Below are 24,337 nucleotides of genomic sequence, written 5' to 3' on the forward strand. Positions count from 1 at the left end.
TCCCATCTTCTTCAAACTTTATTTGTCACAATTATTACAATGACAACCAAAAATGTGAAACCATATGTTTGTGTAAATGCAAACAAACAGACATAGAAAAAAACTTTTTTAAATTAAAAATAAAATATTTCAAAATCATGAATGAAAAGTAAAAAAAAAAGAAAAGTTTACATATTGATTTAAAATCATATCAACAAACTCTTTATACAAACTAAGGGCTCATTTGTTTTTTGCTACAACTGAACTTGTGCTGGCACTGTTAACTATCCACACGCTTGCCATCAGAACCTAAAAACAAAAACGTATAAAATCAAAAATGTGAAGAAGCAGAATTTGTTAAACGATCACTTCAAGTAACAAAATTTGTCTAAATTAAAGTTTCTCAGCAACGCCAGCTGTATGTTTTGTTATACTGATGCTTACTGCAGGGCTGAAAGCTACATGCTCATCTATATAACAACAAAGAGCCTGCCTGTATTTTGTGCTTTGCCTGATATTAAACAGAATGATAAAGCTCCATTTGGATTTCTTCTGTGTAGTGCACACTTTCGGTAGTCTCCACCCTAGCTATCTTGTGCTTGACAACCACATAATCCACACTGCGGGCAACCATTTAATGTATTCATGATCGTTCTCCATCTCTGCATGTGTCCTCAGCGCTCCATAAATACTGCTTAGCTGACATGGTGCATATTAATCCGTGTGGGTTTGAGTGAAGCCATGTACAGTACTGATGCATCAAGAAAAGTCAGAGTAAGAGATAAAACAGGCAGCATCTTGATGAAAATGAAGATGGGCAACTACAGCAATGAGTCAGTGAGCATGTTTTAGTTCCGCCTGATCTGTGTCATCACAGTGATAGCGAGTCAGTGTTTTATTAATTGGGCCGTGGACTTGTAACCTCTGCTAATTCTAATTTTGATCCTTTATGAATGAATTTGAACTTAAATGTTAGTCATACGTGTATTGAGGTGACTCCTTTAAAGTCAGACAATGGCCATGCTAACTCAATCTTATAAGCCCTGAATAAAGTAAATGGGACAAGTTTGGAGTGATGATAACACTGCAGACGTGTTTTTACTGAGTTGGAACTCAAACTGTTACTCCTGTGTGCCCTGTGTATACTGTAGTCGTTCCATTTGTAACTTAAACGTAACTCTGACTTTAATGTTTAACACCATAATACTGAACACCTGGGGCTCGACTTGGGTCTGGTGACTCGACTTTAACACTGTAACTATCTATATATTTCATGCTTTTGACATCTAAATGTTGCCCATGTGTCATAGCCTCAAGACTTAGCCAGGAGCATACAGCAGCCATTAGAGCACTATTGGGGGAGAAAAACAGCATATAAGGCTAGCAGCACACAAGTACAGCGATCACATGACATGTTTGAGAGTGCAGAGTAAACATCCTCAGCAGTTACAACCATTCCTATAAGCAAAATAGAGATATTTGAATCACTGTATGTAAGACGTTTAACATGATGCAGCATTTCAACGATGATAGTCACTACTTCCAAGAGGAATCAATAAAGTGCCAAAACCTCACTTTCAAAGTTGCTACAGGCTTTACTTTCTCATCAGTAATCCAGAGGAGTAGCTTAGAGGAGTCGCTGCTGTCACTGTAGTCACACCTTATCATCTAATTGTTGATGATTTGATTGGCTGCACTGGTATTGGGACTTTCTTTCTGCTGTCAGTGATGTCCGAATATAGAGTTTAACAGCAAGCACTAACTGTAACCCATAGTGACTTTAAGTCCTAAATAGGACTGTGCGATATGACCAAAATCTCATATCCCGATATAAGAATTCTATCATCCGATAACGATATAAATCACAAAAATGTAACATTTTCTGTAAATTCTGTGAATCTCGGGCAGCTCGACTTGCGGGAAGTGTTTCCAGCTGCGCGTCATGTAGCTGGAGTCGAGTGTTTTAACAGATGCATGAAACAATACATTTTTAGACATAAGTTGTAACGGCTTTCTTTGTGAGTATTTATTAGGCGTGCTGTGTAATAAAAGCCTGTTCTAACATTTGAGTCTAAGGTTTATTTTTTAGCACCTGGCGGCTCTTTTTTACTTCTCATCCGTAAAAATCTGCTCTTTCACTTGGTTCAGTTTATTTTGAAAAGTCTCAACAGGATCTTGAGCTTTATTGTGAAAGGTTTATGTGGAACATAAACAAGAGGACACGCGATGGTGTTACTGTCTTTGTTGCTAACCACAACGCATAAAAACAGGCGCTTGTCTGTCCATAGTGTGGTTATATTAAATATAAGAGAAATAGAGAACTTTAGGAAATTAATATAGCCACTACAGTGACCATCAAAACAATGAAAAAATATTGCTGTAAACAGTTTATTTTGCGACACCACGAAACAAACGATAGCGTAAAATGAAACGATAGACATTTTTATATCGTCATCCGATATATATCGTTATATCGAACAGCCCTAGTCCTAAATTAATTCACAATATCTCTTAGAAGATTATGAAACATTATTATTATGAAAAATTCTGTGTGAACCTGTTTTAATTGCTTTCATTTTTCTGATTGGTTGGTACTTGCTGGTTTCTGCAAACAGACTTCAAAGCCCCGCCTCCTACAGGAGGTCGGGCCGTGGCTCTGGTTGTGCCAGGACATCGGTGCAGTGCTGACATCAGCAAGGCAAGAGAGTGGAAAAAATCCTTTTGTAAAACTTGCGTTTCAAGCCCGTCAAAGCCTGAGCTTCAGACTATGAGCTCATTATTTCAAACTTCGGCTGTGTTTAATATGGACAGTCTCTACAGATATGACAAACAATAAGGGGAAAAAGTATATGAGGAGTGGCATTTTTCTACTGGTGGTAATTTTGTCAACTTCATACACTGTTGGTTACTTTACCCTGAACTAATATATCATATTTATAAAATCATTACATCTTATATATAAAATACTGACCTGTAACTTACCTAAATATATTCAGTTTTACCACAATTCATAGTAAACCTTTAATATTTCGATTACTTTCACAGTTAGGGAAACAGTGGGCCATTCTGTCTAATGATTTGTGACACAAAACGGTGCCACAGCGTTGACATTCAAACATTAGGGTTGTAAAATGATGCTGTAAGTTATGACTTGTGCAGAGTTTGCTTTTAATCTGTCCCATGCAGCCACTGTACAAAAAGGTAGCAGCGTAAGGCACACTAAACACAGGCATTTCTATGGCGTGATGGCATTATTAACCTATCCAACAGGAGTTTAATCTTTTAATGAAATTTCAGCTTTGTCAATCACACTCTGTTGATTGTTTTAAAAGCTGAGATCTCAGAGAGACTCATGACTCTACGTGAATTCAGTGTCTAATCTCAAACATGACGTCAGTGACTCCTCCTCTACTCCCCCTAGCCTCAGTCTTAGCTCAGCTGACTGGGCAACACTTTATTACCATCAGCGTCTTCCTTTTCTCTCCCTTATTTCTCCTTTCTTTCTTTGTTCTCTCCATCAAAAACATTTGTATTATTTTTCTTCTGCCACCATCTCCCCATCCTCTTTCATTATCTTCTTCCTTCCTCAGGGCTTCCTCTCATAAGCTGTATATAAAAGAATCGTCTTCATCAATCAGAGATGTGTGTCCTGCTCTTCTTCCTCCTCCTCTGTGGCTGCTTGATTGACAAATACCTAAAAAAAAAAAAAAAAAGATTAGTGTCTTCATGCCGTTGCCAGGCAGAATGTATTTTTGTTTAGTTTAGTTTTCTCAAAAAGGAAGCTTTAGCAGTAACTCATTTACTCATTATTTACTCATCCATCTCTTCATCTTTTTTTTTATCCCTCAATTAGTCTTCCAATCACCTGCCATCGACTGCTCTCCTCCCCACCTCTGTCTCCTCCTCCTCCTCCTCCTGCTCCTCCTCCTGCAAGCCCATTGGTACTTGGCTTCTTTTCCTGCATCTCAGGCTGGCCATCATTAGTCACATCCAGTGTTGGGTTATCATGGCAACCGTTCACCACAAAGTGAAGCTCCTCAGCACGAAACTGTGTGGAAAAGAAGGAGCAAAAGATTTATAAAGAGTAATCCATTTATCCAGTGCGGCAGCTCAGAGACATGAATACCTTCATCTCTCATGAACTCAGCAGCAAAAAATAAAATGAATGAGAGGAAACCAATGAAAAGTCTGGCAAAGTAAGAACACCTCAAAGAAACGTTGATACACCTCAGCCCTAAACACAGGCTAGAGGGATTTAACAAAACCTAAACTAAGATGAATATCATCCCTACCCATGATCCATGTTTCCAACATCATATGTTTGATCTAACTCCTTCATTCTGGTCACAATATATGAAAGCTAACCACATTAATACATTTAAATTAGTACATCGTTATTTTACTGTTAAAACCTATACAATTATGATAATGTTTTCATATTATTAGTAATATTATATTTGGATTTGGACAACCTGCACGCTACATAAAAACCCATCACCAATGGATGGATTATTTACTGAAATCAGCTTTCTGAAAGCACATTTCAATTAATGTCCTTTAAAATGTATTTATTTTATTTTAATTTGGTCTGAACTGTGTTTAAAGAAGTGCTGTGCTATTCGTCTTTAGAGACTGTGTACCAGCGCCCTGCTGAAGGCGCTTCTCTCTCTCGTGTGCATGAGAAAAAAGGAAGGTGTTGATTACCACTGACCGTGTCTGCAGACTTTGTTAATTAAACTTCCAAGACACCATATTACATTAGGTTAAGTTACTTAAGTATAGAGGGTATAATATATATATACTGTAAACACTGACAAACATCTGTGGTCTTAAACACTTGACAGCACAGCTGCACATCAGCACGGGCCACAGTTAGCGCATGGCGATGGTTTGTGTTTGTGCTTACCGCAGTTTTCGTTGCAGGGAGCCGTCTCTGCCAGCAGATGTATATGAATCCAGATGTGATGATTACCATGCAGATGGAGCCGATGATAACCAGAACCACAAACAGCTTGCCGTAGTCACTGCGTGTGTGACTGGGCCGAGACGGGCAGTTGCTGGCAGCACTGTAGTTCTGGACGCCCACCTGAAAAGGTACGCATGCACAACAATCAACCATTAGTTTAAACTCATGTCAAACCCGTTTCACACTGTGACAGCTCACCTTGCTCTTAAGTGGACCAGTGAAAGTTCCCCTTTTTTGTCAGTAAACAGCAGTGTAACTGCACATTTACTCCCTAAGATATCTTAACTCCTTAATGCCTAGTGTGTCATATTTGACACATACAATTTTCTGTGAGTTTTTGAGACTTCTACAAGATCAGTGTGATTTTTTTCCCCCTGAAAAACTTAACTAAAAGGCACAATATATTTTTAAGCAATTTAAACAAAATTCCAGATGTAGCAAATATAATATGGAGCAGAATTATTTCAGATTTCAGGCTTTAGGGGTTTAATATAGGAAAAAGAAGCGCATGTCTCAGTTTTTCCACTTGAAAAAGAAATGCTATAGTATTAAATAAAAGAAATCTGTCAGCATGAATGTTTGGGCTTATATTGTAAGAAATACCAGGCCATTCTCAATCCCGACATATAACATACCGATGATTTATCAAGTCCCGAGGTGGCCCTATGAACCACGCAGGATTGTGGATGGAATACAATAGAACCAGTAACCCACGTACATGTGTAGATTCATTCCAAACGGTTCTCATGTTTCCTGCCGTTTCCGAACGCGTAACAAAGAGACGTGTTGGGTGGCCAAAAGTGTGACATACCGACGATTTGTCACAGAAAGAGGTGCATTTTTTTCCATTTCATTTCACACACGTTCACTGTGTTCTCTTCAGTATCTTAGCAGAAATGTTTGAATCTGATTTGCTGGAGAGTGCTGCAACAAATTTAAAAAGTTTCTAGATGTTGTACCTCAGTCAGACATGTCTTGATCTCTGCCAGCATGCCCAGCATGTCTTTGGTCGGGATCACTCCTGGATAAAAAAACATATCTTGTCAGACACAGTCCTTTGAGCCAACATAGTGCTTGTGTGTGCTTGAATATGTGTGTTACTGAGAAGCTCCTAAACTCTTCTTTGGGTCAGAACTGAATCAAATGCCTCATTTAAAGGATCTCTTTATATCATGTTTCTTTGTCTGATACTGAAGCCTGACATTTGCAACTGTTTGATATTTGTGAAGGCTTTCAGATAACACACCCTGAAAGAGGCTGAAAATTAACTTAATGTGACAGCAGACCATCTATTTTTATCCAAAGAACAAAGAAACTGCTTGAGACCCCTGATCACAACTGAATATTTCAGGGTGCACCATTGGTTCAGAGTTGAAGTATGAAGACTGGGATAACTTCTGTTGATACATTTTTATTTGTGCTGAATGTTTTTATTGTTTCATGTCTGTCTGCACATTGTTGTCACACAGCTGCCAGCAGCCACTGCAGTCTGGACAAGCTACATGGATGAATATTAATATGCTTGTGCACTCAAATCAGTAACAGGGATCCTCTGTTGGGTTTAATATCTCAGACTAACTACTTTTTTGCTTGAGCATATAAAAAATGACAAGTATGCTCCTGTTCAGATTTGTAATTATGACCCTTGTTGTGAGTTGTAGCCAGAGATCCAACTCTATTCATCACAGATAATCCCCAACCGGAAGTTCAGGTCAGTTTGACAGAGGTTTTGATGTTGTCGTTAGCATGAAGTTGATACCCATGGTCGAATCATCAAAAAAAGGATTTACTTGGCCTGATCCAGCAGTGCTGGAAGCTGTGCACAAACACATAGCCTAAAGGACAACAGGCCAAATAGAAGTCAGGGACGTTTTTGATTTTTGACTCCAGAATCTTTTAATGCACCTCATTCAGTATAAAGCAGTTAAAGCTAACATAATATCTGTCACACATGACATTTTACAGCACAGTGAGTACTTTTATTTTATAATTACATCAGATTTTGTAGTTTTTGTCATTTTTTTTTTGTAATTTTAATGTTGTATTGACTAGGAAACAAGTCTTTCTTCCCCCTATTGGCTATAAATAGGGATGCTGATGCTGTGTGCTATGTGTTCCAGTTTAACAGTTAAAAACATTTTTGTTTGTACTTATTGTGTTTTACTATTTTCTCTGCATTTTAAGGTACATGTGTACGTGTGTGTGTGTGTCTGTTTGTGTTTGTGTGTGTGGGTAGGTGTGTAGGTGGGTGTACCATGCACAGATGCCACGTTCATCAGCAGCTGGTGTTGCTGGTGTGTAGGCTTGCTGAGGTAGATTACCCATGTTCCCTCAGGGCTACTCATTCTCCGAGCAAACACTCGCTCTATAGTCGTCAACAACCGCACACCCTGGTCTAAACGGAAATCCTCCTGTAACACACAGACACGCACACATACACACACAAAGGTGAGGAAACAGGATAAAAGAAGTTAAACTGCAGTAGCTCAGCTTTGACTCCATCCCTGTTTCTGTGCCAACAACTACTGCATTGGTGGTGAGGGTTTGTGTTGGTGCCATGGACAGATGTTCGTTCACCGACACACACAAATACAAGCAGCCCCCAGCAGTCCGGGTTTTAGAGCTCTACAGCACTCCTCCACCTGATGTTTGCTACTGCAGTGGGAGAGAAAAGTCTGGCTCCTTCTTCAAAGAAGGACACATCACAGCTGCGTGTGCTGGTTCTAGGATGAATAATTGGCTTCAAAATTGTGTTCATATACAGTGGGGCAAAAAAGTATTTAGTCAGCCACCGATTGTGCAAGTTCCCCCACTTAAAATGATGACAGAGGTCAGTAATTTGCACCAGAGGTACACTTCAACTGTGAGAGACAGAATGTGAAAAAAAAATCCATGAATTCACATGGTAGGATTTGTAAAGAATTTATTCGTAAATTAGGGTGGAAAATAAGTATTTGGTCACCTCAAACAAGGAAAATCTCTGGCTCTCACAGACCTGTAACGTCTTCTGTAAGAAGCTTTTCTGTCCCCCACTCGTTACCTGTATGAATGGCACCTGTTTGAACTCATCATCTGTATAAAAGACACCTGTCCACAGCCTCAAACAGTCAGACTCCAAACGCCGCCATGGCCAAGACCAAAGAGCTTTCGAAGGACACCAGGAAAAGTATTGTAGACCTGCACCAGACTGGGAAGAGTGAATCTACAATAGGCAAGCAGCTTGGTGTGAAAAAATCAACTGTGGGAGCAATCATCAGAAAATGGAAGACATACAAGACCACTGATAATCTCCCTCGATCTGGGGCTCCACGCAAGATCTCATCCCGTGGGGTCAAAATGATCATGAGAACGGTGAGCAAAGATCCCAGAACCACACGGGGGGACCTGGTGAATGACCTGCAGAGAGCTGGGACCAAAGTAACAAAGGTCACCATCAGTAACACACTACAACGGCAGGGAATCAAATCCCGCAGTGCCAGACGTGTTCCGCTGCTGAAGCCAGTGCATGTCCAGGCCCGTCTGAAGTTTGCCAGAGAGCACATGGATGATACAGCAGAGGATTGGGAGAATGTCATGTGGTCAGATGAAACCAAAGTAGAACTTTTTGGTATAAACTCAACTCGTGGTGTTTGGAGGAAGAAGCATACTGAGTTGCATCCCAAGAACACCATACCTACTGTGAAGCATGGGGGTGGAAACATCATGCTATGGGGCTGTTTTTCTGCCAAGGGGACAGGACGACTGATCCGTGTTAAGGACAGAATGAATGGGGCCATGTATCGTGAGATTTTGAGCCAAAACCTCCTTCCATCAGTGAGAACTTTGAAGATGAAACGAGGCTGGGTCTTCCAACATGACAATGATCCAAAACACACCGCCCGGGCAACAAAGGAGTGGCTCCGTAAGAAGCATTTGAAAGTCCTGGAGTGGCCTAGCCAGTCTCCAGACCTCAACCCCATAGAAAATCTGTGGCGGGAGTTGAAAGTCCGTGTTGCTCGGCGACAGCCCCAAAACATCACTGCTCTCGAGAAGATCTGCATGGAGGAATGGGCCAAAATACCAGCTACTGTGTGTGCAAACCTGGTAAAGACCTATAGTAAACGTTTGACCTCTGTTATTGCCAACAAAGGTTATGTTACAAAGTATTGAGTTATATTTTTGTTATTGACCAAATACTTATTTTCCACCCTGATTTACGAATAAATTCTTTACAAATCCTACCATGTGGATTCATGGATTTTTTTTTTTCTTCACATTCTGTCTCTCACAGTTGAAGTGTACCTCTGGTGCAAATTACTGACCTCTGTCATCATTTTAGGTGGGGGAACTTGCACAATCGGTGGCTGACTAAATACTTTTTTGCCCCACTGTATCTGACCTGTTTGGACTGGTTCAGACCAAACAGACCACCTGAGAATGAGTGTCTCGGTCTGCTTGCAAACAGATTTTAGTGGTTTATTGTCATGTAAAAGCAAAACTGTGTGCCCAAACCACAGCTGGTCACAGCTATCTCCAAGATCAACTGCACTGAATTTTCTTAAACTAATTTGCTGAAACGGAATCAGACTGCTGAAAAAATTGGTATTATATGTACTTATAATAGTAAGAACTGAAAGAATTACAAGTAAATATTCTGATATTAAATATTACTATTAGACATAGTGTTATCATTACTAACCAGACGTTAGACTAATAGACAAATAGACAATAGACATTTTCTAAGTAGCAGTCCATGCACTCAGCAGTGCAGATGGGGTTAAACGTATTCCTGAATGTTTAAAAAATGTCATGAAATAAAGTTTATACTTATCGTGTGCACAGGATTCAGATCCATCTCTAACCACTACAGATGTACAAAGTCGCCATGTAACGAAGTGAATTTAGCCAGCTAAACTTTAATTTCACCTTCATACAATTGCATAACTGCAGATCAGTTCCAAACACTATAGGGATGTTTCTGTGTCTGTAGTTTTTCAGAAACTGTAACAGATTGATAAACATCACTGACGTGGCAGTTAACCCCTAAAAATGACCCCTGACTGAACAAAGGGGCATTAGAGGAACCGCTTCAGGTGCAGTTCCTCTAATGGCCACATGAGGCTGGCTCCAAAAAGAGAACTGAGTCACAAAACTGCATCTGTCAATTAGGGGTGCAACGTATCGATATTGAACCGTTCGATACAGTGCTTTCGGTTCGGTATGCATATCTATCAAACAAAATTTTTAATTTATTTTATCAACTTTCCTTCTGACAATGCTGTCTGTGTTGAGAGCTCAGTGAATCTGCGTTCGACTACTCCGCCTAGACTGCACTGTCAAGCGCAGATCCACTGAGCGCAGCACAAGCTAGCAAGACAGAAGCTAAGCTCATTGCAACATGGCAAATTGAACCTCCCCCACCCTCATTCAGATCTGGCCTTTGGAACTATTTTGGTCTTCATGTGAAGTATGACCCTGAAGGTAAGCGCGTCATGGACAAAAGTAAAACAGTATGTCGGATGTGCCACGCAATGCTCAATTACATGGGTGGGAACTACTGCGTTAGCGCAGTTTGCTCGTTAACGTGTTGACGCCGTCCAGCCCCACGCACGGTGATCCGCGGTAGCTCGTTAACGGAGATTTGCCGTGTTGTGGCGTTAACGTCATTTCAGATTAAGGCTGACAGCACTAGTGGGAACACAATGAATATGACTGCGCATTTACGCTCACATCATTGTAGTGCAAAGTGGAAGCAGACAAAAACAACAAGCACGCATGCTACAAACTTTACCCGAGTCATTTAGACAGCCGTTAGCACAGGATTCTCCTTATGGGGACCTGCTATGTTTAATATGCTGCTGAGAATATAGCCCAGAAGAAGCGGATAGTATAGCTTTTATTTTGGAAAGAGACATTTCTCTGTAATAAACTCTCTTTTCCAAAGATGAGTGATTTCTCGATCAGATAGATTTATTTTTTTTATTATTTTCTTTTTTCAGCAACATTAAATTTAAAAACTGTACTTTTGAGTTAAAATATATATTTATAATTTTAATAAATGACAAATTAAAAAGGCATGAACATTTTTTGTATCAATAAAATATCGAACCGTGACACCAAAGTATCGAACCGAACCGTGAATTTTGTGTATGTTGCACCCCTACTGTCAATCATTTTGTGGTGTTGGTGTTTTGTAAAGCATTTTAAATGGAATTTTGAAATAAACAGTAAAGTCTTCTGTGAGATCCAGATGGTCCAAAGAGTCTGTGCTCCACATTTTGCAATTTAAATTCTAGGGTTTTATTAGCCCAATCCTCTTTCATCCAAATTTGGTTACTTCTGATTCCAAAAGGCGATCATGGCATCATCTTATGTATACTAATGCATAAGTCAGGTCGAGGTGTACTCACGCAGTTGATGTTTTGTGTCATGTTGAGGACGACATAGCCTCGTCCAGTCAGCTCACTCCAGTCAACACAAACTACCTGAAAGATTTGGATTTAAAGTAAAATAGCATTATAAATGCCAGAATTTTATGATCGGAAAAAATAACTTATATTTGTCGTTTGTTCCCACTGTCTGCAAGTTTACCTGGTGTGTCACCTCTACTCCTTTGAGATCGCTGTCTGGTAGTAGGACCTCTGCGACCCCACCACCCCTGACCTCTGACCTGTGAGACTCCAGAGGAGTGGTCTTTTCCAGCCAATTCCAGGATGGGTCGGTGAACCCAATAGTGGGGGAAGGATCAGTAGTGAGTGGGATGATGTGTCTGATTCTTGTTTCTTCACGCTCCATCTTTTTCCATCTTTCCTCCTTCCCCTCGTCACTTCTGTCTTTTGGTCTAAATTCTTGGGTACAGAGGAGGCAATTTGCCTGCTTTAGTCAGGCTTGCTATGATCATAACACTGAAGAACTGACAGACCTGCTGTGCTATCACTGAACAAATCCTTCTAAGGGGAGGGGCTTAGAGAAGCTTTATACTGATTATTACTGGACACTCACCTTTCTCCACACTAGGCTGCAGAGGCTCTCTGCTGGGAGCCAAGCCAACCTCTGGTACAGTGGGATTGTGGGTAAATACACCTATGTGTACGAGGCCTATCTCCTCCTCTTCCTCTTCCTCCCTCTCAGCCTCTTCATCCTCTGTCTCACCTGCAGAAACAAAACCAAGGCAGCAGAGATAAAAAACACAGAAGCTTCTCTGTGGTTTACACTCAAGCATTTTAACACCTTTTCAATCCTCTAAATGTGCAATTTGGGTTCATGTTGCTGGCAAATTCACCAGATCTTCTAGAACAAGCTGCATCTTTTAGTCATTACAGTTAACAACAAATAAAAATGACAGACATCCTAAATTAAATGACACCAGAGCAAACCTGCTGAGTGCTGGATACAAGGAATGGTTTGATTTTGTGAAATACGTGTATCTTCTTAGCCTTAAGAGAATTGATATAATTTTAATGCCAGTCAGCAGATGGTTACCTCACTTCAACATAAGGCTAAACATCTGTCCTGGCTCCATCTTAAAGCAATAACATCTGTTGATCAGAATACTTCTTATGTAGTCCACACAAACATCTGACCTGAGAAGATTATAGTTTGTATGCATTTTATATTTTTATAAAACAGAGGATTTGACCGTTTATCAAACATTGATGCATTTAAACACAATGTAACAGATGCAGTGTCTATACCCCTTCTAACCAAAGTTAACTTGCCAACTTTGTCCCTGGTTAGGCTTTTAAGACACAATGTTTCAATACAAATATAAGATCAGACAGAAAACATCACTAATAACAATAATAATATCATCCCTTTGCGTTAAATCTTTTTTGTTTTTATTTCTTGTGGCAGTTTTCTAACTATTGGTAGTTTACAATCTTCTCCGCTAACAGCTTATCTTGTGCTTACACCTTTTCTGCTGAATGACTGACTGAATGCTGCACAAGGTCATTCACACATTTAAATGCCAACTTTAAAAAGGAAAAATGAATTAAATTGGCAAGAAATCATGTTTTGCATGGTCAGATTTTTAAAAGGTTCTAAGTTGACCTTCAACATGCAACAAGAAGAAATGGGAGTGAGACAAAGCATTTTTTGAGCATGCAATTTATTGAAAACAAGGCTTAAACTTTGATTTTTGTTTTGGGGGGTTTGGGGGTTTTTTTTGGAGGTGTGGTCCTAAATCAGCTGTAAAACAGCCCATTTCAGTTTAAGCGTGTTTTCAATAAATTTCATGCTCAAAAATGTTTTGGCTCACTCCCATTTCTTCTTGTTGCATGTTGAAGCTCTACCTGAAACCTTGTTAAGACCCAACAATGCAAAGTATGATTTTTTGCCATTTTCCAAGTGGTCTTAAAATTTTGATCAGGACTGTATATCTCAGGAAAGGGTTTAAAACGTATTTGTAATTCTTGGGGACTCCACTGAACCACTGGAAAAACAGAGAAAGCTTCCCAGGATTGACTGGCCTACAAATATAACTCCAATAGTGCATCAACAACTTATCCTCAAAAGAACCCAAAGCAACATCTAAAGAACCGCAGGCCTCACCTGCCTCAAAGTTCATGATTCAAAAATAAGAAGGAGACTGGGCAAAAATGGCATCCATGGGACGGTTCCAAGGTAAAAAACACTGCTGACCACATCACATTTACCCCAAAACATACTGATAATACCCAAGAGAAACTATTCTAATAACAGATACAGAAAATCTGTATCTGTTATTAATTAATGTTACGCCTCAATAAACATACAGAGAGAAAAGAATAAAAAACAGCGTCACTATCAAAAAATTTCAGGCGATAGCTGGATTTCCTGAAATGTCCGATGTAGCACAAACATTTTATCCCACGTAAACAGGAAATACAAAGCACAAGGGTACATAAATAAAAGAACATTACAGAAACAAACGTTGATATCTCACAGGGGAACAGGGAACAACATAAAACAAGGAAACTGCTTTAGTGTACCTTTTGTATAACTTCCCAGCAGCCCAAAGTCTGTGCCAGTGTCGGTCTCTGGGGAGGCTGTTCCTACAGCATCTCCAGCAGCACTTGATGTGCTAGTAGTGTTAGTGATGGAGGAGCGAAGGCCTCCATATCCGCTAGAAAGGAAATCTTCTTCCCGCTCTGCTTCCCACAGCTCTTTATCTAAAGGACCCACCTGTATAGCAAATATCACATTAGTCCTTGTTTTGTTGCTTTTCCTGAATCTGTAAGTTCAGTTAAATGATTAAGTTTATGGTAACCACCCAGCTTAATAACCAGTCTGAGTTACATTCACACAGATAAATAGGTTAATTTCTCTATCCTCACCTTTAGAACGGGGGATGCGCGATGCTCCTCTGGCCCAGAATCAGGTCCCTCTGCTGGGATGGAGATGCTGGACTGCTCGGAGGAGGAGGGGTTGAAAGATGGACTGTAGCCTGTGTGACACATTGAGACATGTCACAAACATATGTTGTTTCTTTGAGTCCACTGTCTGTAGTGCTGAGGATTTGGCAGCTTATCAAAGACACAAAGTCACAGGAGATACGGAACCAGTTAAAGGAACAAAATTAATTACGCCGGTTGTTAAATGTTTATATATATATATATATATAAAAAACACCCAGCACGCCCCTGCGGGCGGTTTATCCTTCAAGCTCGGGTCCTCTACCAGAGGCCTGAGAGCTTGAGGGTCCTGCGCAGTATCTTAGCTGTTCCCAGGACTGCGCTCTTCTGGACAGAGATCTCCGATGTTGTTCCCGGGATCTGCTGGAGCCACTCACCTAGCTTGGGAGTCACCGCACCTAGTGCTCCGATTACCTCTCACAGATAGAGATTGACGAGGTACAACACAAATATATGTATATATATATATATATATAAATAAGAACTGTGCAAATTTGACTTTGAATATGAGGAAGAAATTATTAGTCCTCAAATCCTTTGTGAAATACCTGAAGTAAACCTGAAAAAAAAATCTCTTTCAGACCCAGAAAATATGCCCATCTTTTACATACAGGCTATGCCTTTATCTCTTCTTCTCCAGCAGTTGGTTGTATCTTCAGGTGCTTTCCCACATTTCTATATACCCAGACTGAATTTTTACCCTTGGCAAAAATCAATATTTAAGAACCAGTATCATAACTCGCTTCCCACAACAGCTTGAGATGCAGACATAATGTTTGCCCACCAAAGTGGAGCAGCACAGTCTGTAAAAATGTTGATTTAAAATTGTTTTTTCCCAGGCAAACATTTGGTCCCAGACATCTGTGGAATAACAATAAAGTCTCTGAAGATGCAACTTCCTGCTGAATGACAGCGGGCTTTGGTAGAGAACTAAATCCCAAACACAAAGAAGCTGCATGAGGATGTGTTTTTAATAAGGGAAACGATTTTTACTAACCAATCAGAGCATCGAGATCTGGTGTTGTGTGGTTGACCTCAAAGGCATCCAAAACATGTTGATCGTCTCTCGCTCTTCCCTTCTCGTCTTCCTTTTTCCCCTTGCTCTCGTTTTCCTCCCCTGCCTCTTTCGCCCACTCGTCTTCTCCTCCTCTTCTCTCTCGGTCCTCTGGGCCCTCTTCTCCTCTGTCTCTGTCCTCCATATCTGTTCCATAGAACCCAGAAGCTTCCTGGGAAGAATCGCCAGCTCCTGGCCCGCTGAGAAGCTCCGCCTCTGGGTCAGCGAAGTCTGGATTTACAGTGTAGCTTTCTGCATCTTGTGGAACTGCCAGATGAACCATACGCTGAAAGCAGACAAATATTTGGTCAGATATACAGACACGCTGAGAGAAACTAATAAATGATCAGCTGCAGAATAACCACATGAGCAGATGAAATTAGACAAACTAGGCAGAAATATTTCTTAAATGAAAGCAAGGATACAACATTGTTTCAGAGCTTTTCAAAACTATTTATCCTTTCAGCCTCTCTTCCTTGATTCCAAAAAAATCCGGTTTAATAATGATGATAAACTGGCATTAAACAAAAAAATAAATAAATAAAAAAGCTGGGCTCAGAATGATCAAAGGAATGACTCATCATTATTTCATGTTGTTATTTACACGATTTCTGCTCCTACAGAGTGTAATTTAAAGGGCAGCAGCGGTGCCTCCATGTTTTTCATGTTGTAACTATTTGTGCAAGACTTAAAAAACATACTGCAAGTAATGAAAAGATGAGATTTTTTTCACATAAGCAAAGACAAAACGGCCAAACTAAATTGCGTGGCTATTTTCCAGTTCGGCTCTCCGTAATTCATCTAAAGGATTTCAGTTAATCTGTTACAAAACACAAAAGCAACGTGCCCTCACCTCCATCTCATCTTCCACATCCAGGTTGTCATCCACAGCTGCATGAGCTCTTGCCACCTGACTCGCAGATGGTGGTGCGCTCAACTGAGATGAGTTAGCTGACTCCATCTTGGTCTGTGAGCGTGACGTTTCATGTATCTCTGGCCAACCCATGTCATGAACCAAATGAGGCTGGGCTCGCACTAACTCCTGGACCAAATGACGTTTGGTTCTCACTAATTCCAGGATGAAACTTGACTTGGCTGGACTTTCATCCCTGAAGAGATGAGCTGCCGGAGCATTGAGGGGAATTACACGGTGGGAAGAACCCAGCCTGAAGGCATCACAGCTGGCCAGAAGAGCTACAGGGAAGAAAGCAAAAAAACACTAGAGCTGATACTAGAATGTACCACTGCAGTTAATCACACTGGAGCGGTAGCATAGCCTGAAACTAACTGCCACTGATTAATAGTATACTGAGAAAATGTGTAAAGAAAACAGAATTTAAGGAAACAAATCAAACATAATCTCTACAAAGGGTGGAAAATGGAAATATGTGAATTAAAGCTTTCCTGATAGACACACACACACAAAGTGTGATTTTCACATGTTTGAAGTTCACATTTCTGGCTCAGATGGAATAAAACTTGTTATGAAGGTTTTGCTGCAATTACAGCTTGTCAGCTGTCGATCCTCTGCTCTGAACATCTGGACATCATCTGCTCTTATACGCTGAATTTAAAAAAACTTACAGTGGCTCACAATGAAAAAATAAAGTAAAAACTATAAAAAAACAATTAGAATTAAATGAACTGACAGATGAAATCCGTTTAACTAATTCCCGATGCAGAATTGCAGCACTCCTTGTTTTGTTACTCAGCACACTTTGAAGAACAGCAGTCCAGGGGCAGAGCAGAGATAGGAGCACTCTATAGACTCTATTGCACATTAAAGAGATTTAATTTACTGTTAAATACAGAACTCTCAAATCAAAGAAGTGTTATATTCACTGCTGAGCTTGGAACATCAGTGACAGCTCTTTCATTTTGTATTTAAATTTCTCTCAGTATCTTATCGGACTCCCATGACATCTTACTGCACTAATTCCTTCATTTGCTAATTGATTCACTATTCATTTGAGTGTTCACTAATTAATGCAGGGCTTAATTACAGTTTATCACTACCTGCATAATAGAATACTGTACTGTTTATAAATGGTATATAAGCTGTCATGAATGGCTTTGGTAAAGCAGTCAGAAAAAAGGCAATTTGACAGATTGTCCTGTTTACAGTCAGCATGACTATAGAAAATCTTCAGAGGAGAACAAAAAGCATCAACAGTTGTGTTTTCTAACCGTAACCGAGTAGTTCTGATGCCTAAACTGTGCAAGGTAGCTTTCAGTGATGGAAAACAATTTTAAAAAACAACTGAAATGGAAAGAGAATGTGTACATGAACACAGATCAGTACATGAGACCAATCGGATGAACATTGATGTCGAGCAACAAGAGCCATTGTTGTAACTATTTCACATTACTGAACCAGTTAATAAGAACACATTTTACCTGTTTAGTTTGTGTGTCTTTTTATTACAATACTGTCTTGGTTTCTTGTTTTTAATTCACAGTTAGTCATCTGTAGCTGGCTATTAGTAAGTAATTATAGATAAACTCAAGCTTATAGCTGCAACTGCTAATAAGGAGCTCATAAATTAATTTTAGAATGAAGGCACAGCAGTCTCCCAAATGTGTTACACACCCCTATTGTGCCTTTTCATCATTTAGGGTTGCTAGTATCACCTGCTCATCCGTTTGTTGTTTAATTGCTAACTTCTCCAGCTGTCTTTTTTTAATATAAATTGACCAATTCCTGCATCCATCACTTATGCATCCATCACTAATCCCTAATGGAGGGGGAGCACTCACTGTAACCACCCATATGTAGCCGTCTGAGACCACAGATGGCTGTCTGACCTCAAAGGCTAAGTGAGCAGATTACAATATCATAGACAACATATCTCAAACATGTCTGCAGCATGCTAAGCTCTCTAGCCCAACACCACAACCCCACAGTCCCCCACAGATGGGAGGAGGGAGAGATGAGGGATTCATCACCTAGAGGAGAACAGCCCTGTTTCTGTCGCTTTAATTCCTTATTATTAAAGCAATCCAAGTGACTGAAGAAGTCACTTGGGTGAGTGACAAAACGTAGCGTTCTCCTACTGAAAACGTTATGTCCAGATGAACAAATTCAACCTTTTGGGATTTTTCCTTTGTACTTTCCAAATTCCCAAGTCAACACTGTGGTGAATCCATAAGCATCCATACAGGAAACAGTCCTTATTTTATCCTGAGATAATGTGAGTTGCAGTTTATTTAGTTAAAATTAACGCTCTCCAGGAAAACCTAAGACAATCAGCAGAAAAACAACATATATAAAACTGATACTCCCTGATTCATCGCTGATCAATTAATATTTGGCCATAAAGATATAAAACAGTGCTTCGTGAGTTTAAATTTTGCTATGTTGGTACTGATGCAGCGTTCTTTTCAGTCTTACTGAACAGATGCTGCATTATTATGCCACATACCCAAGAGGAATATACATCGTACAAGTGAGCTAATGCAGCAGAAGTGAAAACCTCAGGCCAGAATGACTGAAGCCTCAAACACTGTCAGTATCAGAGTACGTTCTTTCTACTAAACTCTCCTCTAACAACAACAAAGACTTAATGCTGAAATCATAAACTGTGTATAAGTATGGGTACCATGGTATATCCCCAGGTGGCTACATACATATCATATAAAAACATGGACGTAATCACCTTGAATTCATCTACTAGGCACAAGCTGAATGCTTTGGTTTTTTGTAACTACACGTTGTGACTGAGAGGACTGAGGGATCACACGCCACGCTTTATTGTCCTTTAATAGTCTAATTGGGACTTCACAAAATGGACATTAATTGGCATTTGAAGTTTAAAGGTATCTTTGGTTTTCAAAAAAAGCACAATTTTACATATTTATACCACTCAAAGCTATCAAAGGCCGCTTTTGATGTAAGGAACCATTATTTATAAATGAACACACTTGATCAAGAGCAGTGTTCCAATCCAGTCTTTAAGTCTGACATCACTAGCCGTGTCTGGGCTCAAACTCCGCTGCAAGTCCATAAATCAAGGCATCACTGAGAGTTGAAAAACTGTCTAAAGTCTTTCATCTGTAATAAAATGATCAGTGTTCTGCTCTACCAGGTGTAGCAACTGAGATTAACATCCAGGCATCCATGAAAATGGAATTTATGACATTTAACGGAGTTAGAAGTTAGCAGGGAGTTAGCTCGCTAGCTTCTATCTAAATACAATATAGCATGTCCTGACTGAGGGATTTTGGAAACAAATTCAAACGTACAGCTCTGCTATCACTTCCAACATAAATGAAGACAGAAAACTAAACAGCAGTGACGTTTGTATGGTTACTGAAGTTTGGCTAGCTGGTATATAACGATGTGCTACGTGACCGCTAGCGACACAGCTACGTGAGCATAATATAAACACGCTAACTTTTTTCCACTCGATAAAAGTTAACGGGAGGATTCTCGTTGGTCAGGAACAAATGTAATAGCATGGCAGGATGCTGTAAACGGACCAAACTTCAGCCAGGAGAACAACTGAGATAATCCATCCATAATACGAGGTTAGTCATTAATACACTGCTGCATGGGCTGGGCTGTATTTACATCTTAAGGTTTTAAAAACTAAACTTTAAAATTATTAGGGGTAATAAAAGCCGAGTGAGGTCAACAGTGATCACTGACTGTTTTTAGGAGCTTTTTGAGATTAAATAGAAGAAAATACAAAACATTAAACATGTTAACAACACAAAAGCCATATTAAACGCAGACTACTTTAGGCCCGGAAGCAGGATTCGTCACGTCATCACTTAAAGACCGAATAGATTTCTATGCAATCTGATGTGTTTTTACAATCAAATGCTAAACCACCAAGTAGAATTAAGGACCTTCAGCACCACCTTCACATTTCCAACCCTGAAACACAAACATTTGATCTGGCCTGTTTTCAAAGTAGCTGTTTGCATGTCGAGAAGCTAAGAGCAAGCTCTAAAGCACCAACTCTTTTCTTTCTAAAAGAATGCTCTGACATCAAGGGCTACTTGCTCATGAATTATAATGAGCTAAGAGATCAATATTTGATCAGTATTTGGTCTTAGGCCTCAGCTTTTGTTTGCAAGTTTTTCGCTTCACACTGGTACTGCATTAGTAATCCATCTACCCAAAGGTATATACAAAGAGTTCAGTCACTGCTCCATCTATTTATCTGAATCCAAGTCACAAGGGTAGCAGACTAAGGAGAGATGTTTAGACGTCACTGTCTCCAGACACTTCCTCATCTCATCTGGAGGCTGAGAGATGTAATCTTTCTAATGTACCCTGGGTCTTCAGAGGCTCCTACCAGCAGGACATGCCGGAAAAACATCCATCTGACCAGGCAGCATCCTGGTCAGATCCCTGCACCACTTCAGTTGGCTCCTTAAAATGTGGAGCAGTACTCCAATCAGTTCATCCCAAATTACATGCAACACGATCAACTTAAATATTTAGACCACAATTAAAGAAATAGAGCAGTGTTATATGTCTAATTAAAGAATAATAAGAAAAAAATATATAGATTATATTACATGTGATCTCATGCATGTAATATTGATGTGAGAAATTACCAACCATCATTCTTGATTAATGTAGCAAACCTAAAGCTAAGAAACCATCCAGGTATTGCTGTGTGTAGTATGTATATCATGATCGCATGTAGCTTGCATGGTACAATATAACAAATAGATAGGATGTGCAATTATTTGTTTAAATCACTCTAGTGTAATAAGAAATGTTGAGAACTGCATTTGTCTTAACAGCTGCATTGTGAGGATAAGATAGCTGTGAGAACAAAAATAAAAGTTTCTGATGACTCATCCTGTGAATAAATATATGTCCTGTAACTATGCCCACTGTGATTTGAAGACAACAACTGGGCAGGACTTTGTTATCGTGTGAGTTAAAATGCTGTAGCTGCAGAGTGATGGGATGGCTGTGAGCTGGCAAAAACTGTACTAAAGAAGAATTTACAGCTGTGGCCTAATTTATTTTATACAGGCCGGATCTTGATGCAGTGAACACCAGGTCAAACTAACGTTATGTTCATGCCTATTTAGTTTTTATAATATCAACGTTAGCAATAAACTGAAATTCATTTTCAATTACATGATTGTTTATGTGAGTAAATTTGAACAGTTTTTTACATTTTGGAGAATATAGCCAACTGAGATGCTAATGTACCACATTAATTGTAATAACACAATTCATCAAAGCTTAGCATGCTAGTAAGATATATAACTAAAATTCATTTTTCTAATAATAAAAGAAAAATGCTGTGCTCCATGCCAAAATTTTAGGAACTAATTGTTTTACACTATGGTACTAGGCCTTTAGGTTTCTGGGTTGTTGTTTTTGTTTTTAGCTTTATCTATATTGCCATCTCGGAAGCTAATTCTTAGAGTTATCATTCTATGATACACAAAATCTTTATCTATGTTCCCTTCTTCTCACCATGGATCTAACATGACTGGTTTAATAGCATTTAAGCACCTATAACACCCTATGAAAGCATCTTGTCGTTTTCATTTTAACAGTTTTTAATGAGATCTCATTTAAATCTACAAAAATGTAATTGTACATGCCTAGCAACTACCTAGGACTGACCATAAATCATATCTACTAATATCTAACTTTTGTTTGTGTGATTAAGTATTTTGCCAACAATACAAACAGGCCAAGCAGTACTATAGCTCTGGGAATATGTCACTATGAAAACATTAACTTACTATAAGTCAGTTTTCTTAAGATGCATACTATCTTTAACTAATTAGTGTAATTTGATTCAAAATTTGAATAGAGGTTTAGTATTTCACTCCATTAATCCATATTTATGGATGTTTGAACAGATATAGGCAAATTTTTTCATATTTACTTTTGTTGTTACGCTTTTTTAAAACTGCTGGATGCCATCAGTTTAAGTTGACATGGCAGATAAAATCTAATAGTGGACATTTTTACTCTACAGTCTACATAATGTCCCGGGGAACTGGCCTTAAGCCATCAACCTCCGTGCTTTAAGCTTTAGATCAGCTTATAAGACCTGTGCCCACCCCACAAATCTTTCCAACCCCATAAAGAATTCTTTCTTATTTAACAAACTGCCATATAATACCTGTAGTTTTTTAAGCACGGACACAAAGATGAACCTCCACATTTCACAAAAAAAAAGCTGCAATGTGTCTTCTGACAAAAATGAATCCAACAAAAGCAAAAATATTGGAAATTCAAACATGGGCAGGTTTTCTCCTGCAGCTGCCACCACAAAATAACAATTCGGGTTTTTATCGTGACTCTAAATTCACATTTATTCTGTTTCTAAATTGAATTTGATCAAAGTCAATTTTTTGTCAAATGACAAATATGATCATGTTAATAACTGAATCAAACATATCTAGGAGATTTTGGTCTGGTGCTGCTGGTTCTGCCTTCTCTGTGTGTGTGTGTGTGTGTGTGTGTGTGTGTGTGTGTGTGTGTGTGTGTGTGTGTGTGTGTCAAACACTGCAGTGTGTGTCCACTGATTTAAGTGCACTGCGCGCCTCCTACACACTGCCAGCCTGCATCCACTTCGCAGGATTTAACCTGAGCGATACATTAAAGGAGATCTCGCCCAGGCTGCTGGTTACACCCTTATTTCATTTATTATTATTATTATTATTATTATTATTTCCTGCAGCACTAAATAAAAAACGCACATTTGGCGCTCAGTAGTGAGTTTCGTCTTCGTCTGTGATGTTTTCAAAGTCTCCCAAGAATTCTGTCAGCCTCATATTTTCATTGAGGGTGTTTGTTGTAGGATATCCATCGTTCTCAAAATGCTGTCGCGGTCCGTGATTATAGCTGCATGAAATAAAAAGATCAGACATTATTAAAGAATGAGACTCACCGGTCAGGGTGATGTGGAGCAGGCCCGGCATGTCTGCTGCAGTGCTCCCCTCCTCCGCTTTGAAAGCACAGATCGCTCTGATACAAGCAGCGGCTGCGCTCTGGATGCGGATGGAGGCTGTCAGAAACACGCCGCGTTCATGGCCGCCTCGTGTCCTGTCTGTGTGCGGCTCACCAGCTGACCGTCTGCGGATCCGTGCAGACAGAACGACAGACAGGCAGATTCTGTGTGTGTCTGTATGATCGCGCTGCGGTCAGTCTAACATCTGATCCGCTGCACCAACGACGCTGAGATTATCCGTCTGGCTGTTTAACTGCTGTTCGAACTTCTGACCGCTAGATGCCGCTACAGCAGACGGAGTGGGTTCTGGTTCAGTGCTGCATTCAGGTGCTGCTCAGAAAGTTATTGCAGCTTATTGCGCGTCAAGTTCAGTTTTTAAAGCACTAAAAGAAAACGAAGTTGTGAAAATAGCAGCGTTTTATGCAACAAAGGCTTTCTTGTACAGTTACCCGTTTCTGTGCCTGTGTCTTTATGAATCATGTTTGTATATACAGTTAGGTCCATAAATATTTCAACATATAAATATTTGTTCTGTACAGAGGTGGGTCGAGTATCCAAAAATTGTACTCAAGTAAGAGTAGCATTACTTGAAAATATTATTACTCAAGTAAAAGCGAAAAGTAGTCGTCAAAAAAGTTACTCAAGTAAGAATAAAAAAGTACTTGGCGAAAAGACTACTCAAGTAGCGAGTAACTGTTTGAAATGTCCGATTTATTTTTTAAATAAATGTTATCAGACAAACAAAAATAAATAAATATACAAATTTTAGTATTTTCAAAAGGAATATATGTAAAAACATCAACAAAATAAGGCACAACAATTCTAATTTCCAGATTTCAGTTTTTCACAACATAAAGCTTTTTTCACCAAAACCTACAGTAAATAATATAAATATATAAACAGTGCAAACAATTTCCAGTGACAAGATATGCTGTAAACTTTATATTCATTTTTGCTCCAAATGGCACAGCAGCGTCAGAGAAAACATTAGAACGAGGCATCTTCAACATATGTACAGTAA

General features: G+C 39.4%; 1 protein-coding gene across 1 annotated transcript; it reads right to left on the minus strand.

Annotated features, from left to right (window-relative positions):
- Nucleotides 1-23,568, minus strand: podxl2 (podocalyxin-like 2). Its single transcript, XM_085274718.1, has 13 exons — nt 23,257-23,568; nt 16,227-16,567; nt 15,317-15,659; nt 14,242-14,351; nt 13,897-14,089; nt 11,927-12,076; nt 11,516-11,772; nt 11,335-11,409; nt 7,200-7,356; nt 5,905-5,966; nt 4,886-5,065; nt 3,845-4,027; nt 1-3,673 (listed from the first exon to the last, which is right to left on the minus strand). Exons 1-13 carry the CDS (start codon nt 23,285-23,287, stop codon nt 3,614-3,616), a joined length of 2,142 nt encoding a protein of 713 aa, XP_085130844.1. The 5' UTR covers nt 23,288-23,568; the 3' UTR covers nt 1-3,613.
- Nucleotides 23,569-24,337: the final 769 nt, after the last annotated feature.

Source organism: Mchenga conophoros, linkage group LG5 (genome assembly GCF_057382185.1).
Source record: "Mchenga conophoros isolate Kocher_MC1m ecotype Shallow Benthic linkage group LG5, M_conophoros_male_GT1.1, whole genome shotgun sequence".
Taxonomy (NCBI): Eukaryota; Metazoa; Chordata; class Actinopteri; order Cichliformes; family Cichlidae; genus Mchenga; species Mchenga conophoros.